The sequence below is a fragment of the Rhinopithecus roxellana genome, chromosome 19, assembly GCF_007565055.1.
Source record: "Rhinopithecus roxellana isolate Shanxi Qingling chromosome 19, ASM756505v1, whole genome shotgun sequence".
Classification (NCBI taxonomy): Eukaryota; Metazoa; Chordata; class Mammalia; order Primates; family Cercopithecidae; genus Rhinopithecus; species Rhinopithecus roxellana.
Genome location: NC_044567.1, coordinates 4,297,014 through 4,314,821, shown reverse-complemented (window position 1 = coordinate 4,314,821; position 17,808 = coordinate 4,297,014). Strand labels below are relative to the sequence as shown.

Here is a 17,808-nt window from a genome sequence, read left to right as displayed (position 1 = left end):
AGGCAGCATGGTGATAATTTCCTCTTTTTGTCAGTGTTGTAGTCTCTTAGGAAATATTCATTAAAATGCTAAGAGTTTGTGAGATCAACATGCTTTAAATTATCTGTCATCCTCCTAGTGGTACCTCTTCCTTTGTGATCAGGTGGTACTTCATGTGCCAGTCATGCCTAAAAGCCGACTTGTTAAACACAGCTCTCTGGACTGACTTTGTATCGAGACATTCTGTATTTAACTTGGGCCAGAAACTTGTGATGGTCATTGGTTCTGAGGCTGGGTAATACATCCTTTGTCAAAATACCTGTGTATGCTACAAACTTAAAAAGCATAGAGAACTTTGGGATGTTTCAGGGATTTGTTTCCCATCCCTCACAATCTTCCCATGGTGGTCAACCTTAAATGAATGCTCTGAGGCATTGCATCTGAGGTAAGAGCCTCTGTCCTGCCTCTTCTCAGGCGCCACAGCATCTTCCCCACTCTCAGCCCATACTGCCTGGTTCTCTTGTAAGGCAGGAAGTAGCTGTTTAGGTCAGCATAGCTTTGTCCATGGTTTCCTCTGTACCCACTTCTACCTTAGAGATAACATGAAGAGAAAGGAACTTCAATTCAGTGACCTGGGAATGAACTAGGTGGGGTAGGTGAGGGGGACTGCCTCCTGTTCTGCTGTTTGTAAAAACGAAAATACACAAGCAAAAAACAAAATATGAAACAAAGCTTTTCAGAGTGAAGTATTTTGTTAAACCTATTCAAATGACTAGGCCATGGGAATTATAAATAAATACTTGACCTTTAAGTTTTTGATAGGTAAGATGCCAGGAATGAGAGGTCTTTCAAATGGTTCTCTGATTACTTTTTTTTTTTTTGAGATGGAATCTCACTTTGTCACCCAGGCTGGAGTACAGTAGCGCAGTCTCGGCTTATTGCAGCCTCCGTCTCCCGGGTTCAACAATTTTTTTTTTTTTTTTGAGGCAGAGTCTCGCTGTCACCAGGCTGGAGTGCAGTGGCATGATCTCGGCTCACTGCAACCTCCACCTCCCGGGTTCAAGCGATTCTCCTGCCTCAGCCTCCTATGTAGCTGGGATTACAGGTGCCTGCCACTACACCCAGCTAATTTTTTGTATTTTTAATAGAGACTGGGTTTCACCGTGTTGGTCAGGCTGGTCTTGAACTCCTGACCTCGTGATTCGCCTGCCTTGGCCTCCCAAAGTGCTGGGATTACAGGAGTGAGCCACCATGTCTGGCCGGGTTCAAGCAATTCTTGTACCTCAACCTCCCAAGTAGCTGGGATTACAGGTGTGCACTACCACGCCCAGCTAATTTTTTTTTTTTTTTTTTTTTTTTTTTTGAGACGGAGTCTTGCTCTGTCGCCCGAGCTGGAGTGCAGTGGCCGGATCTCAGCTCACTGCAAGCTCCGCCTCCCAGGTTTACGCCATTCTCCTGCCTCAGCCTCCCAAGTAGCTGGGACTACAGGCGCCCGCCTCCTCGCCCGGCTAACTTTTTTGTATTTTTTTAATAGAGACGGGGTTTCACCGTGTTAGCCAGGATGGTCTCGATCTCCTGACCTCGTGATCCGCCCGTCTCGGCCTCCCAAAGTGCTGGGATTACAGGCTTGAGCCACCGCGCCCGGCCCTTATTGTGAAATACTTTTTAATCTCATAGTGAAAATGCAGCTTTTATATGGGTGCCAGATTGCTGCTATAAGAAATGGATACCTTGGCCGGGTGCAGTGGCTCATGCTTGTAATCCCAGCACTTTGGGAGGCTAAGTCGGGAGGATCATTTGAGGGCAGGAGTTCAAGACCAGCCTGGGCAACATAGTGAGATCTAAAATGTTTAAAAATTAGCTGGGCATGGTGATGCCTGTCTGTGGTCCTGGCTACTCACGGGGCTGAAGTGAGAGGATTGCTTGAGCCTGGGAGGTCAAGGCTGCAGTGAGCCATGATTGCTCCACCGCACTCCAGTCTAGGTGACAGAGCAAGATCCTGTCTCAAAAAAGAAAACAGAAAAGCAAAGCATACCTATAGATAGATTGATATGATTTAGGAAAAAGTAAAGTCGTTATATGACAACTTAAAGCAAGAGGAAAGTAAAAGAACTAGAGCTGGAGAATTTAATTCCGGCAATGGATGGTTTGATAATTTTAGGACAATTTGACTTGAAAAATGTCAAGATAACAGGAGACATAGCTTCTACTGACCAAGAGGCAGCAGACAGGTTCCCAGACACCATGGGGAAAATCACTGAGGAGAAAGGATATCTGCCTGAACAGGTTTTTAATGAAGATGAAAATGCCCTATTCTGGGGGAAGGAAAATGCCACAAAGGATATTTATTAGTAAGGAAGAGAAGTAAGAACCAGAATTTAAGGCAGGAAGGGGTAGGCTAACTCTCTCGTTTTGTGCAAATGCAATTGGGTTAATAATCAGGACTACCTTTACCTATAAAGCTACAGTCTTTTGGTTGTACAGCAAGAAGGCATGCACAATGAGAACCTTTTTTTCTGGATTCGTTTCATCAGTGCTTTGTCTCTGAAGTCAGGAAGTACCTTGCCAGTAAGGGACTGCCTTTAAAGCTCTTTTGATATTGGTCAATGCTCCTGGCCACCCAGAACCCCATGAGTTCAACACTGAAGGTGTCAAAGTGGTCTGCTTGCCCCCAGACACAACGTCTCTAATTCAGCCTCTAGATCAGGTGGGTCATAAGGACCTTTCACACTCATTGCACTTGGTACTTTATGCAAAGGATTTTAAGTGCTGTGGAAGAAGACACCGATAGAACATCATGAATGCCTGGAAGGATTTCTCCATTGAAGATATCATAGTTGCCCGGGTGGAGTGGCTAACGCCTATAATCCCAGCACTTTGAGAGGCCAAGGTGGGTGGATCACCTGAGATCAGGAGTGTGAGGCCAGCCTGGCCAACGTGGCGAAACCCCGTCTCTACTAAAAATACAAAAATTAGCCAGGCCTGGTGGCGCATGCCTATAATCCCAGCTACTTGGGAGGCTGAGGCAGGAGAATCACTCGAACTTGGGAGGTGGAGGTTACAGTGAGCCAAGATCACTTCACTGCACTCCAGCCTGGGCGACAGAGTGAGACTCCATCTAAAAAAAAAAGATGCCGTAGTTGTTATAGAAGAAGTTGTGGGCCAGGTGCAGTGGCTCATGCCTGTAATCCCAGCACTTTGGGAGGCTAAGGCGGGCAGATCACTTGAACCTGGAAGTTAGAGACCAGCCTGGGCAATGTGGTGAAACCACATTTCCACAAAAGATACAAAAATAAGCTGGGCATGGTCATGCATACCTCTAGTCCCAGGTACTCGGGGGGGTCAAAACTGCAGTGAGCCAGTGATCATGCCACTGCACTCCAGCCTGGGCAACAGAGTGAGACCCTGTCTCAAAAGAAAAAGTTGTGAAAGCCATCAAGCCGAAAACAATAAATTCCTGCTGAAGAAAACTGTGTCCAGAAATTATGTGTGACTTCATAGGATCTGTGACAGAGCCAATCAAGGAAATCATGAAAGAGATATGGCAAAAATAGAAGATGAGGGGTGAAGAATTTCAAGATAGGGATTTTAGAGAAATTCAAGAACACCACATCAGAGGAATTAACTGAAGATGACTTGATGGAGATGAGTTCTTCTGAGCCAGTGCCAGATGACGAGGAAGAAGACATAGAAGAAACAGTGCCAGAAAACATTGATGTCAGGCAATCTGGCAGAAGGGTTCAGGTTATTTGAGACTGCTTTTGAGTTATTTTAGACTTGGACCCTTCGATGATATGGGCACTAAAACCAAAGCAAATGGGAAGAAGAATTGGTACCATATGGAAACATTTTTAGAGAAATGAAAAACCAAGCCTGAGTGTGGAGGCTCATGCCTGTAATCCCAGCAGTTGGGAGGCCAAGGCAGGAGGATCACTTGAGGCCAGGAGTTCAAGACCAGCCTGGGCTGGTAGCTTCAGCTATGCAGGAGGCTAGGGCAGGAGGATCACTTAATCCCAGTAGTTCGAGGATGCAGTGAGCTGTGATCACACCACTGCACTCCAGCCTGGGTGATAGAGTGAGACCCTGTTTCTAAAAAATACAAAAAGCAAAAAAAGACAAATTATAACATTTCTGTAAATTTATACCATGTGTGCCTTCCTCTCCTGCCTCCCCTTCCACCTTCTCTACCTCTGCCAACCCTGAGACACACTCCTCTTCCTCTTCTTCCTCAGTCTATTTGGTTTGAAGACAATGAGGATGAAGACCTTTATGATGATCCACTTTATGATCACTTTATGATGATCCACTTCCATTTAATGAATAGTAAATATATTTTCTTATTTTCTTAATAGTATTCCTTTTTCTAGCTTAATTGTAAGAATACAGTATATAATACATGTCACATATAAAACATATGTTAATCAACTGTTTAAATTATTGATAAGGCTTTCAGTCAACAGTAGGTTGTTAGTAAAGTTTTTGGGGAGGCAAAAGTTATATGTGGATTTTTGATTTTGGTGGGGTTGAGGAGGATGTTGGGCCATTGGGATTGGGTTCATGCCCCCCCAACATTATTCAAGGGTCAGTGTACATACATAAGTCAGTCAGTCCTCACTTAAAGGTCATTAATAGGTTCTTAGAAACTGACTTTAAGCAAAAAGACGCATAACAAAACCAATTTTTTTTTTTAAGATGAAGTTTCGCTCCTTATTGCCCAGGCTGGAGTGCAATGGTGCAATCTTGGCTTACCGAAACCTCTACCTCCTGGGTTCAAGCAGTTCTCCTGCCTCAGCCTCCCGAGTAGCTGGGATTACAGGCATGCACCACGACGCTCGGCTAATTTTGTATTTTTAGTAGAGATGGGGTTTCTGCATGTTGGTCAGGCTGGAATAAAGACCAAACTTCTACATAAAGACCAAAACACAGCCAGACGCAGTGGCTCACGCCTGTAATCCCAGCACTTTGGGAGGCTGAGGTGGGCGGATCACAAGGTCAAGAGATCAAGACGATTCTGGCTAACATGGTGAAACCCCATCTCTACTAAAAATACAAAAAATTGGCCAGGCTTGGTGGTGGGTGCCTGTAGTCCCAGCTACTCAGGAGGCTGAGGCAGGAGAATTGGCGTGAACCCAGGAGGCGGAGCTTGCAGTGAGCCGAGATCTCGCCACTTCACTCCAGCCTGGGTGACAGGGCTAGACTCCATCTCAAAAAAAAAAAAAAAAGACCAAAACACTTCTAATATTAAACAGTGAAATATATGTAAACTATACACACTTGTAAGAAAGATTAATGAAAACAAATTAGATAATCATTTACCCAAGTATTCCAGCTCAGGATCACAAGTGGCCGGAGCCTATTGTGGCAGTTCAGGATGCAAGGCAGAACAACTCTGGACAGGACACCATTCCATCGGGGGGTATATACCCACATACCCACACTCACTCAGACTGGCACAGCTTAGCATGCCATTTCACCTTACACAACATCTCTGGGATATGGAAGGAAACCAGCATACCCAGAGAAAACCCATGCAGATGTGCCAACTCCACACAGACAGTGGTCCTGGCCGGAAATCAATTTCTTTTTCTTATCAACATTATAAGAGAACAAGCATGGTGGCTCACACCTGTAATCCCAGCACTTTGGGAGGCCAAGGCAGGTGGATCACTTGAGGTCAGGAGTTCGAGACCAGCCTGACCAATGTGGCGAAACCCTGTCTCTACTAAAAATACAAAAATTAGCCAGACGTGGTGGCAGGTGCCTGTAATCCCAGCTACTCAGGAGTCTGAGGCAGGAGAATCACTTGAACCCAGGAAGTGGAGGTTGCAGTGAGCCAAGATCACGCCAGTGCACTCCAGCCTGGGTGACAGAGCAAGATCCTATCTAAAAAAAAAAAAAAAGTTACAAGGAAACAACACTGACAAAATGTTATTCAAAGATCTGCTTATATGTGTACACACACACACAGTCATACACTGTTTAGCAACATTTTGGTCAATGATAGACTACATATATGACGGTGGTTCCATAAGATTATATTACTGTATTTTTACTGTACTTTTTCTATGTTTAAGTCTGTTTAGGTACATACTTAAACATAAATATGTTTAAGTATTCATATACTTACCATTGTGTTAGAGTTGCCTCCGGTATTCAGCACAGTAACATGCTATTCAGGTCTGTAGCCTAGGAGCAATAGGCTCTACCACATAGCCTAGGTGTGTAGTAGGCTACACCATCTAGGTTTGGATAAGTACACTCTGATATTCGCCTAATGATGCATTTCTCTGAACATATTCCTCTCATTAAGTAATGCATGACTGTACCTATACTTAATATACATAAGTACATATATAGAGAGAGAGGAGGTCTGTGATTTAAAGATTAATGTTCATACTTGATGAAAAATTTCATATCTTTTTTCTGATTTGAAATTATTAAAGGTTGAGTATCCCTAAACTGAAATCAAAAATGCTTAAAAATCTGAAACTTTTTGCACACTGACATGATGCCCAAAGGAAATGCTCATTGGAGCACTTTGGATTTCAGAGTTTTGGATTAGGGGTGTTCAACGGGTAAGTATAATGCAAATATTCCAAAATCTGAAAAAAATCCAAAATCTGAAACACTTGTGGTCTTAAGCATTTCGGATAAGGAGTACTTAACTTGTATTTACTTAACAAAAACTTTGTAAGATCTAATTTATGTCTTACAAAAGGCAACATCTTTTTACAGTTAACTGTGAGATAAGCAGGAACAGGTAGCTTCAGAGACTTTTGAGCCAGCTTGCCCCCAAACTGCCCTCCCAAAAGTGAGAATCATTGTTAAAATATTCAAACCAGCCTCTCATATCTTCTAAAGTAAGTTTTAAAATTTTTACTTCTTAATTTTCCATGGCAGGAACCTTCAGCCTGTGGTGTCATCCTAAGTTTGAGGACCGCTGTCAATCTGTTGTAGAGTTTATTAAGAGAGCCATTATGCACTCCAAGAATGGAAAGTTTCTCTATTTCTTAAGATCCAGGGTTCCAGGTAAGGCTGTACTTCTGTTAATTATTTAACTTAACTTCGATATGATCCAGTTTAGTATCAAAAAACACCACCCCCACAAAAGGCCACGGTTAAGCTTTTTTCCCCTGGCTGTTGTAGCCACCACTCCTGGTCCTGTGGTTAATCCCTGCCTTTGTACGTTAATCTCTCAGCATACTGAGGAGGAATCTTTGCTTCTCTGACCACATGAATGAGAAAACTGCTTCCACCTCTGATGTCCAGGCATCATGTGAACATTTGACATTTGGAGGTGTCCCTGATCTAGGCATGTCAACATTTATAAGTGAAGGAGAAAGGTGAGAGCTCTCAGGTCCTACCCATAGGAATGGGAAAGGTAAGAGAATGTTTACCAGAAAGGCAGGGGCGAGTGTCAGGAGGGCTCAGTCTGGCTAGGCATGGTGGCTCATGCCTATAATCCCAGCACTTTGAGAGGCCAAGGTGGGAGGATTGCTTGAGCCCAGGAATTTGAGACCCCCATCTCTTAAAAAAATTAAAAAATTAGCCAGACATAGTGGTACATGCCTGTAGTTCCAGCTAGTTAGGAGGCTGAGATGGGAGGATCGCTCGAGCCCAGGAGGTCAAGGCTGCACTGAGCCATGATCGTGCCACTGCACTCTAGTCTGGGTGATAGAACAAAACCCTGTTTCCCCCAAAAAAGGAAAAAACAAGGGCCAAATCCAATTGCACATTGCGCTCTGTTAGGAAGTATCTGCTGTGGGTTTGCCCATGTTGTACTAAACTTGCTGCTGAGCAATAAATTCTTTGTTTTGTATATTGCCGTCCCTACCATTAATGAATACAAGACCTCTCTCCATTTGGGAGCACTGGGCAGTTGCTATTCTTGCTGGTGTGATTGTATAGTCTTCCTGCCCACTAAGTTAAGGAGGTGTCTGTATAGTTTGTGGAGGGCAAGAGGGGATTGTTTGGAGCAATCTGCCTTTATAGTGTTGGTAAGACAAAATGACAAGGACATTAATATGAGGAACTTGTAAGATACAAACAACTTAAGCCAGGCATGGTGGCTCACACTGTAATAATCCCAGTACTTTGGGAGGCTGAGACGGGCAGATTGCTCAAGTCCAGGATTTCAAGACCAGGCTGGGCAACATGGTGAAACCATATCTCTACAAAATACACAAAAGTTAGCTGGGTGTGATGCCGGGCATCTGTAGTCCCAGCTACTTGGGAGGCTGAGGTGGGAGGATCACTTGAGCCTGGGAGGCAGAGGCTCCAATAAGCCAAGATTAAGCCACTGCACTCCAGCCTGGGTGACACAGTGAGACCCTGTCTCAAAAAAAAAGGCATAGGGCAGTAGCTCACATCTGTAATCCCAGCACTTTGGGAGGCTGAGGAGGGCAGATCACCTGAGGTCAGGAGTTCGAGACAGCCTGGCCAACATGGTGAAACCTGGTTTCTACTAAAAATTCAAAAATTAGCCAGGCGTGGTGGTGGGTGCCTGTAATCCCAGCTACTCGGGAGGCTGAGGTGGGAGAATTGCTTGAACCTGGGAAAGCGGAGGTTGCAGTGAGCTGAGACTGCGCCATTGCACTCCAGCCTGGGTGACAGAGCCCAGACTCTTTCAAAAAAAAAAAAAACAAAAAAAAAAAAACAAAAAAAGAAACAATTTAAAATGAGAACTTCATGCTTTACCATTGAATCAAATTAAGATTCTTAAACAGAATGCCAAGAAATTAGTCTGAACTGTAGGAGCTCAGGGGAGCCTCAGGCAGAAGACTAGGAACAGGATTGAGCCAGGTGACAGGAATGTTTCTTGTAATCTTGGTGATTTAAATAAGGCATGACAGGGTGTGAACTGTATTAATTCTCACTTCATTTAGTTTTGCCTCAGTGCTGTCAACACAGTTGGGTCTTGTGCAGTTGACTTGCTTAAAGGGAAAAGTTAGATTCCTTCCATATAGGAGTTGACTCTGCTTAGCAGTTTTTAAAGTTTTTGGCTTTTTGGGGGGTTTTTGTTTAACAAACATTTATTTTGCAATTTATTATAAAAAATAAGCTACATTTCTGCCTTCAGAGAAGTCATAGTCTCAAAGAGGGGACAGGAAGGAAGACAAAGGTGTGAGAGCACATGTTCAAGTCAGTATAAAGCATGTGGCGATGACCAGCAAGGTTAGGGTAGTCAGCTCTGCCTGTGGGCAAGCCTGGAAAATCTCAGAGAAATTCTGGACTCTGGAGCATCACTTTACTGGTAGAATATTGAGAAACTTCGTGGAATATTGGACTCCTCAGTTACAGCTTATTTCATTCTACAAATGTACCCTGTCTGCAGATATTTTAACCAAGATTCTTAGCATCGTATTAAGGGCTAGAGTGTATAGTGTTTGCCACTGTTAATATTGAGTGCCTGTTAGATGCCAGGTACTGGCCAGGTTCTTTATTTAAATACATTGACATTTTTACAACAACCTCAAAGTTAGGTAATACAGATCAATCTATTAAAATAATATGGCCTGGCGCGGTGGCTCACGCCTGTAATCCCAGCACTTTGGGAGTCTGAGGTGGGTGGATCACCTCAGGTCAGGAGTTCGAGACCAGCCTGACCAACATGGTGAAACCTCGCCTCTACTGAAAATACAAAATTAGCCAGGCGTGGTGGCACACGCCTGTAATCCTAGCTACTCCAGAGGCTAAGGCAGGAGAATCGCTTAAAACCCAGGAGGCTGAGATTGCAGTGAGCTGAGATTGTGCCACTACACTCTAGCCTAGGTCCCCAAACAAGACTCTGTCTCAAAAATAATAATAATAATAATAATGATGTGTCCAACATGGTGAAACCTCACCTCTACTAAAAATACAAAAATTAGCCAGGTGTGGTGGCAGGCACCTGTAGTCCCAGCTACTTAGCAGGCTGAAGCAGGAGAATCACTTGAACCTAGGAGGTGGAGGTTGCAGTGAGCCATGATTGCGCCACTGCACTTCAGCCTGGGCAACAGAGGGAGACTCTGTCTCCAAAAAAATAAAATACAATAAATTTAAAAATAAAATAATACATAAGACTTCATTTTGCCAGTGAGGAAACTGCGGCTGAGGCTCAAAAGTTAGATTATTTATTCTAAAGTTAACTCAGTTGATCAGTGCTGAAGCCAGAATTCAAACCTGGGCCCGACTACAAATCCTTGGCTTTATTTCCCACCAGTCTGTTATAATGGAAGAGGTAGTAGTAATCAGATTGAAAGTTTGCTGGCATTTATGGAAACTACCTAAAGAAGGTAGAACCATGTTTATTGGGGGCAGGAGGGTGCAAATGCTCCAGTTAAAGATCTGTGTAGACTTAAAATTGTAACCAAGTTGAGGGGGCAAAGCAGAGTTGTTGCCCCGCAACCCTAAGTGACCTCACTTTGAAGGATAGGGCCAAAGAAGACAAAGCCTTTACCACTGTTTGCTGCCCTCTTTTGCTTATCATAAAGGGGAAGGCATTATATAAGCTTGACTTCATTAGAGGAGAGGATTGGGGTGAGGAAGGAGGTAAGTATTAGCATTTAGGTTGAGCTCTGTTCGTCTGTGTCAAGGATTTTAACTTGATCGATTCAGAAAGGATCCTGTGTGTTCAAACTTTGCAATGATGAAAACTGAACACCTACAAGGAGCCAGGTGTTATTCCATTTAACCAAGTGTTATCCTTTGAGGGGATAGTACAATCTCCTTTTTTTTTTCTTTTTGGAAAAGCAAAAGAAACTGAGGTCCAGTGAGTTGCAGAGCTAGGATGCGATCTCAGGTTTTTCTGGCTTAGATCCCAGAGCTGGATGCAGTAGGAAGGTGTTGAGACTGGTGTCAGGCTGGGCACGGTGCCTCATGCCTGTAATCCCAGCACTTTGGGAGGCCAAGTTGGGCAGATCGCCTGAGCTCAGGGTCTTGAACCACCCTGGGCAATATGGTGAAATCCCATCTCTACTAAAATACAAAAAATTAGCTGGGCATGGTGGCACACACCTGTAGTTCTAGCTACTTGGGAGGCTGAGACATGATAATTGCTTGAGCCCCGGAATTGGAGGTTGCAGTGAGCCAAGATCATGCCACTGCACTCCAGCTTGGGCTACAGAGTGGGACTCCATTTCAAAAAAAAAAAGACTGATGTCAAAGGGATACCAGGGATCACAGGAATTGCAAAGCTGGAACTAATGGGAAGGTTCTGAGTGGTGACAAATAAGGAACAGAGATAAATTAAGTAGAATAGAATAAATTGAATAATTAGCATCTGGGGGAGGAACCCTTGGTAAAATAATGGTGCCTGAGTTTGGTTTGACCTTATCTTTTCTCCCTTTTTTTTTTTAATGTAAATATATATATAATTTTTTTTTTTAATTTGAAGTTTTGGGTTATTGTAATATTGAATCCTGGTCCCAGCAGATCTGAGGTCACTGATTACATCTCAGTCTGGCCTCATCCATTTCACAATTATAAACTAAATCCCTGCTGAGCCCGGTGGCTCACACCTGTAGTCCCAGCACTTTGGGAGGCCGAGGTGGCCGGATCACGAGGTCAGGAGTTTGAGACCAGCCTGGCCAATATGGTGAAACCTCGTGTCTACTAAAAATACAAAAGTTAGCTGGGCGTGGTGGCAGGCGCCTGTAATCCCAGCTACTCAGGAGTCTGAGGCAGGAGAATCACTTGAACCTGGGAGGCGGAGGTTGCAGTGAGCCAAGTCACGCCGCTGCACTCCAGAGACTATCTCAAAACAAAAACAAAAACAAAAAAAAACTAAACCCCTAACACCAGACAGCAGTGAGAGTGTGACTGATTTCACACAAAACCTCTGATCCTATTAGAGCCAAGCTAAAAGCAGACATACCCTTTTTAATTGAGAGAATCTTCATCTGTAAAGTTCATGAAGAAAAAATGTCTTTAAAAAATCATACTTTGATCAGACTTGGTGGCTCACATCTGTAATCCCAGCACTTTGGGAGGTAGAGGTGGAAGGATTGTTTGAGCCCAGGAGTTCTAGACTAGCCTGGATAATATAGAGAGACTTCATCTCTACAAAAACAAAACAAAACAAAAACACCTAACCGCACGTGGTGGTATGCGCCTTTGGTCCCAGCTGCTTGGGAGGCTGAGGTAGGAGGATCTTTTAGGCCTAGTAGGTCAAGGCTGCAGTGAGCTGTGATTGCGCCACGGCACTCCAGCCTAAGTGACAGAGCGAGACCCTATCTCAAACAAAAACAAAAACAAAACACGCTTTGAGTTGGACAGATCTTTTTTGTTTGTTTTGAGATGGAGTCTCCCCCAGTCCCCCAGGCTGGAGTGCAGTGGCATGATCTCGGCTCACTGCAACCTCCTCCACCTCCCAAGTTCAAACGATTCTCCTTCCTCAGCCTCCCGTACTCGGATGGTATAGGCGCCTTCCACCTTGCCCAGCTAATTTTTGTATTTTTAGTAAAGACGGGGTTTCACCATGTTGGCCAGGCTGGTCTTGAACTCTTGACCTCATGGTCCGCCTGCCTTGGTCTCCCAAAGTGCTGGGATTACAGGTGTGAGCCACCGCACCTGGCTGAATTGTACAGCTTTTTAAGGAAATTGGTTACTTCCTCTTTTGTAACCCTTGTTAAGTTTATAATTACTTGTTCAGTGACATGTCTTCCCTGTTTATCAGGGTTTCTCAGCTCAGCATTATTGACATTTTAGGCTGGACAGTTTTTTGTTGTGGGGTCTGTCCTGTGTATTGGAGGAAGCCCTGACTTTTGCCCACTAAATACCAGGAGCACTCACCCGCCCCCCTAAAGCTGTGACAATCACATTATGTCTCCATATGTCCCTGGGAGCCAAAATCATACCCAGTTGGGAACCATTGCTATATACCATAGTGGTTAAAAAGTACAGGTTCTGGGTCCAGAACACCGAGTGCTACCCCAGGTCCTGCCAGTTATTAGCTCTGTGATCTTAGGCATGAACTGAACCTCTCTTGCCTCAGTTTCCTCAACAGTAAAATGGGGATGATTATAGTATCTAACTTACAGGATTGTTTTGAGGAATGCAAGAATTAACTCATGTAAAATATTTAAGACAATGCCTGACACAGAGTAAGCACTCAACAGATGTTACCTTTCTCAGTGGTCTCTAAGATGTAGGTGCATAGGAAGTATTTAAGGTGGTATCTCTGGTGTTCTCCTGGCCCTATAAAGGTGGTACTCAAGATATATGTGTTGAATGATACTCTGGGTGGCCCCTCAGATGTCCTTCTGATATCCCTTGAGATGCCCTTTGTCGTTATTTTATCTTACCTATCTGATTGCCAGGTCATCCAGAGCAACAACTCTCTTTCCTTTGCTCTATATTATTTTGAGATGGAGTCTTGCTTTGTTGTGCCCAGGCTGGAGTGCAGTGGCGCAATCTCGGCTCACCACAAACTCTGCCTCCTGGGTTCAAGCAATTCTCCTGAGTAGCTGGAATTACAGGTGCCCACCATCACGCCTGGCTAATTTTTTGTATTTTTTGGAGACGGGTTTCACCGTGTTGGTCAGGCTGGTCTCGAACTCCTGACCTTAGGTGATCCACCTGCCTCGGCCTCCCAAAGTGCTGGGATTACAGGGGTGAGCCACCGCGCCCAGCCTGCTCTATATTATTTTGTGTATTAGAACACTCAAACATTTGCTGATGAGGTATTAGGCATACTAAGAAGAGATTATTTCACTTATGCTTGTGAAAGAAGGAAGCCAGGAGTCCTTTCCTGGGGATTTGTGACCAGTGTCTCTGGGCATCTCCCCAGTAAGTGGTTTGTCCTTATTTTATAGGTACAGGGTCATGCCACTGATAGGGCTCCCCTCCTTGCTCTGGCTGCATGACCCCCTCCAGCAACACTGTAAGACTCCCTTGAGTGTATTTGCTAACTAGACTTATTCCTGGATTATTACCTTCTTTTTTTTTTTTTTTTTTTTTTGAGACGGAGTCTCGCTGTCGCCCAGGCTGGAGTGCAGTGGCCGGATCTCAGCTCACTGCAAGCTCCGCCTCCCGGGTTCACGCCATTCTCCTGCCTCAGCCTCCCAAGTAGCTGGGACTACAGGCGCCTGCCACCTCGCCCGGCTAGTTTTGTTTTTTTTTTTTTTTTTTGTATTTTTTAGTAGAGACGGGGTTTCACCGTGTTAGCCAGGATGGTCTCGATCTCCTGACCTTGTGATCCGCCCGTCTCGGCCTCCCAAAGTGCTGGGATTACAGGCTTGAGCCACCGCGCCCAGCCGATTATTACCTTCTTTATGTTTATTTGTTTGGTATGCAGAATGGTGTAATAAACCCTATGTATCCATCACCCAGCCCCAGCAAACATCAGCCCATGGCCACTCCTGCCCTGTTTGTATACCTGTCCACTTCTTCATTGCATACTAGTGTTTTGTGTTTAAATATACTTTTGTTTTGTTTTGTTTTGAGACAGGGTCTCTGTCACTCAGGCTGGAATATAGTAGTGCAGTCATGCCTTGGCCTCCCAGGCTCAAGTGATCCTTCCACCTCAGCCTCCCGAGTAGCTAGGACTACAGTCATGGGCCACCATGCTTGGCTAATTTTTCAATTTTTTTGTTGAGACAAGGAGTTTCTATGTTGCGCAGGCTGGTCATAAACTCCTGGGCTCAAGTGATCTTCCCTCCTCAGCCTTCCAAAGTATTGAGATTACAGGCATGAACCACCATGCCCAGGTTCTTTTTTTTTTTTTCTCTGAGATGGAGTCTCCCTCTGTCACCCAGGCTGGAGTGCAGTGGTGCGATCTCAGCTCACTGCAACCAGCCACCTCCCAGGTTCAAGCGATTCTCCTGCCTCGGCCTCCTGAGTAGCTGGGATTACAGGCACGCACCACCACACCTGGCTAATTTTTAAATTTTTAGTAGAGACAGGGTTTTACCGTGTTGGTCAGGCTGGTCTTGAACTCCTGACTTCGTGATCCACCCACCTCAGTCTCCCAAAGTGCTGGGATTACAGGCGTGAGCCACTGCACCCAGCTCTTTTTTTGTTTTTTGTTTTTTGTTTTTTTTTTTTTTTTTTTGAGGCAGAGTCTCACTCTGTCGCTGGGGCTGGAGTGCAGTGGCCGGATCTCAGCTCACTGCAAGCTCCGCCTCCCGGGTTTACGCCATTCTCCTGCCTCAGCCTCCCGAGTAGCTGGGACTACAGGCGCCCGCCACTTCGCCCGGCTAGTTTTTTTGTATTTTTAGTAGAGACGGGGTTTCACCGTGTTAGCCAGGATGGTCTCAATCTCCTGACCTCTTGATCCGCCCGTCTCGGCCTCCCAAAGTGCTGGGATTACAGGCTTGAGCCACCGCGCCCGGCCTTTTTGTTTGTTTTGAGACAGAGTTTTGCTCTTATTGTCCAGGCTAGAATGCAGTGGCGCAATCTCGGCTCACTGCAATCTCCGCCTTCCAGTTTCAAGCAATTCTTCTGCCTCAGCCTCCCAAGTCGCTGGGATTACAGGTGCCCGCCACCACGCCCAGCTAATTTTTTTGTATTTTTAGTAGAGATGGGGTTTCATCATGTTGGTCAGGCTGGTCTCGAACTGCTGACCTTGTGATCCACCCTCCTCAGCCTCCCAAAGTGCTGTGATTACAGGTGTGAGCCACCACGCCCAGCAGCACTTCTTTTTTAATTTGTAGTTTTCTTCCTCCATTTCTTTTCCCCTTTTTTTTCTTGCAATTTATATATTTAAAATATTGTTCTGTCTGGAGTTTACCTATTGCATCTCCATGGCATCATTTAATATGTTCCTCTGTCCTCTGAATTTCCTGTAAAATGGTAATTGAATCCAAAGGCTTACCCAATTTGGATTCGCTGGGGAGGGGGAGCAGCATGACAGCACTACTTCATCTGAATTTCTTTTCTTTCTTTTTTTTTTAAATAAAATAGAAAACCACAAAAATCACATGCATGGTTTAATATTATTATTATTATTATTATTATTATTGAGATGGAGTCTCGCTTGGTTGCCCAGGCTGGAGTGCAGTGGCTCAATCTCGGCTCACTGCAAGCTTCACCTCCCGGGTTCACGCCGTTCTCCTGCCTCAGCCTCCCGAGTAGCTGGGACTACAGGCGCCCGCCACCACACCCGGCTAATGTTTTTGTATTTTTAGTAGAGACGGGGTTTCACCGTGTTAGTCAGGATGGTCTCGATCTCCTGACCTCATGATCCGCCCGCCTCGGCCTCCCAGAGTGCTGGGATTACAGGCGTGAGCCACCGTGCCTGGCCTGATGTTGCTCATTTTAAAAAATTTTCATATCGGGAGGCCGAGACGGGCAGATCACAAGGTCAGGAGATCGAGGCCACCCTGGCTAACCCGGTGAAACCCTGTCTCTACTAAAAAATACAAAAAACTAGCCGGGCAAGGTGGTGGGCGCCTGTAGTCGCAGCTACTCGGGAGGCTGAGGCAGGAGAATGGTGTGAATCCGGGAGGCGGAGCTTGCAGTGAGCCGAGATCCGGCCACTGCATTCCAGCCTGGGCGACAGAGCGAGTTTCCATCTCAAAAAAAAAAAAAAAAAAAATTCATATCTTTTAAATCTCTTAATCTTGGATTTTTATTTCATTTCTTTACAATTTACTTATTGAATAATTGGGCGGTTTGACCTGGAGAATTTCCCTGGATTTTACTAATTACATACTCTTGTTGGAGTTCAGCATGTTGTCCTGTCTTCTGTATTTCTTACAAATTAGCAGGAGTCTGATTCAAACTCAGGCTTGGCTGAACATATAATAGTAGTTCATGCCTAAAATCCCAGCACTTCGGGAGGTGAGGCAGGAGGATCACTTAAACCTAGGAGTTCAAGACCTTCCTGGGCAACATGGTAAGACCCTGTCTTTACCAAAAAAATAAATTAAAAATTAGCCGAGGCTAGGCGCGGTGGCTCGGGCTTGTAATCCCAGCACTTTGGGAGGCCGAGACAGGTGGATCACCTGAGGTCGAGAGTTTGAGACCAGGCTGGCCAACATGGAGAAACCCCGTCTCTACTAAAAATATAAAAATTAGCCAGGCATGGTGGCCCATACTTGTAATCCCAGCTACTTGGAAGGCTGAGGCAGGAGAATTGCCTGAACCCAGGAGGCGGAGGTTGCAATGAGCCAAGATTGCGCCACAGCACTCCAGCCCGGGCGAAACAGGGAGGCTGTGTCTCAAAAAAAAAAAAAAAAAAAAAGCCAGGAGGCTGAGGCAGGGTAATCACTTGAGTTCATTATGTCAAAGCCACACTGAGCTATGTTCATGCCACTGCACTCTAGCCTGGGCGACAGAATGAGACTGTATCTCAAAAACAAACAAACGGCCGGGCGCGGTGGCTCAAGCCTGTAATCCCAGCACTTTGGGAGGCCGAGACGGGCGGATCACGAGGTCAGGAGATCGAGACCATCCTGGCTAACACGGTGAAACCCCGTCTCTACTAAAAAATACAAAAACTAGCCGGGCGAGGTGGCGGGCGCCTGTAGTCCCAGCTACTCAGGAGGCTGAGGCAGGAGAATGGCGTAAACCCGGGAGGCAGAGCTTGCAGTGAGCTGAGATCCGGCCTCTGCACTCCAGTCCGGGCGACAGAGCGAGACTCCGCCTCAAAAACAAACAAACAAACAAACAAACAAACAAACTAAGGCTTGATCCTTTTAGCAAGATTATATAGGTAGTATTTGGCATGCTCATAGGAAACACATGATGTCTGGTTGTGTCTCTTTTTGTGATCTTAGCAGCTGTTCATTGGGAGTTGCAAAATCATGATACTCTAATTTTATCACTTTTTATTTGTTAGATGGAATAGTTTTACAGAGACATTTCTCCTCAACTATTATTTACCAAATTCATATAGAAAAAGCAGGA

The 17,808-nt window shown here is 45.0% G+C and overlaps 1 protein-coding gene across 2 annotated transcripts in view; it reads left to right on the top strand.

Moving 5' to 3' along the window:
• The window catches only part of SOCS7 (suppressor of cytokine signaling 7), a 53,324-nt gene that overhangs the window by 16,862 nt on the left and 18,654 nt on the right, over positions 1–17,808 (top strand). For both annotated transcript variants that reach the window (XM_030923704.1, XM_010379354.2), the window contains one exon: positions 6,880–7,008. In XM_030923704.1, the coding sequence (XP_030779564.1) occupies positions 6,880–7,008 (129 nt within the window). The remainder of the gene's footprint in view (positions 1–6,879; positions 7,009–17,808) is intronic.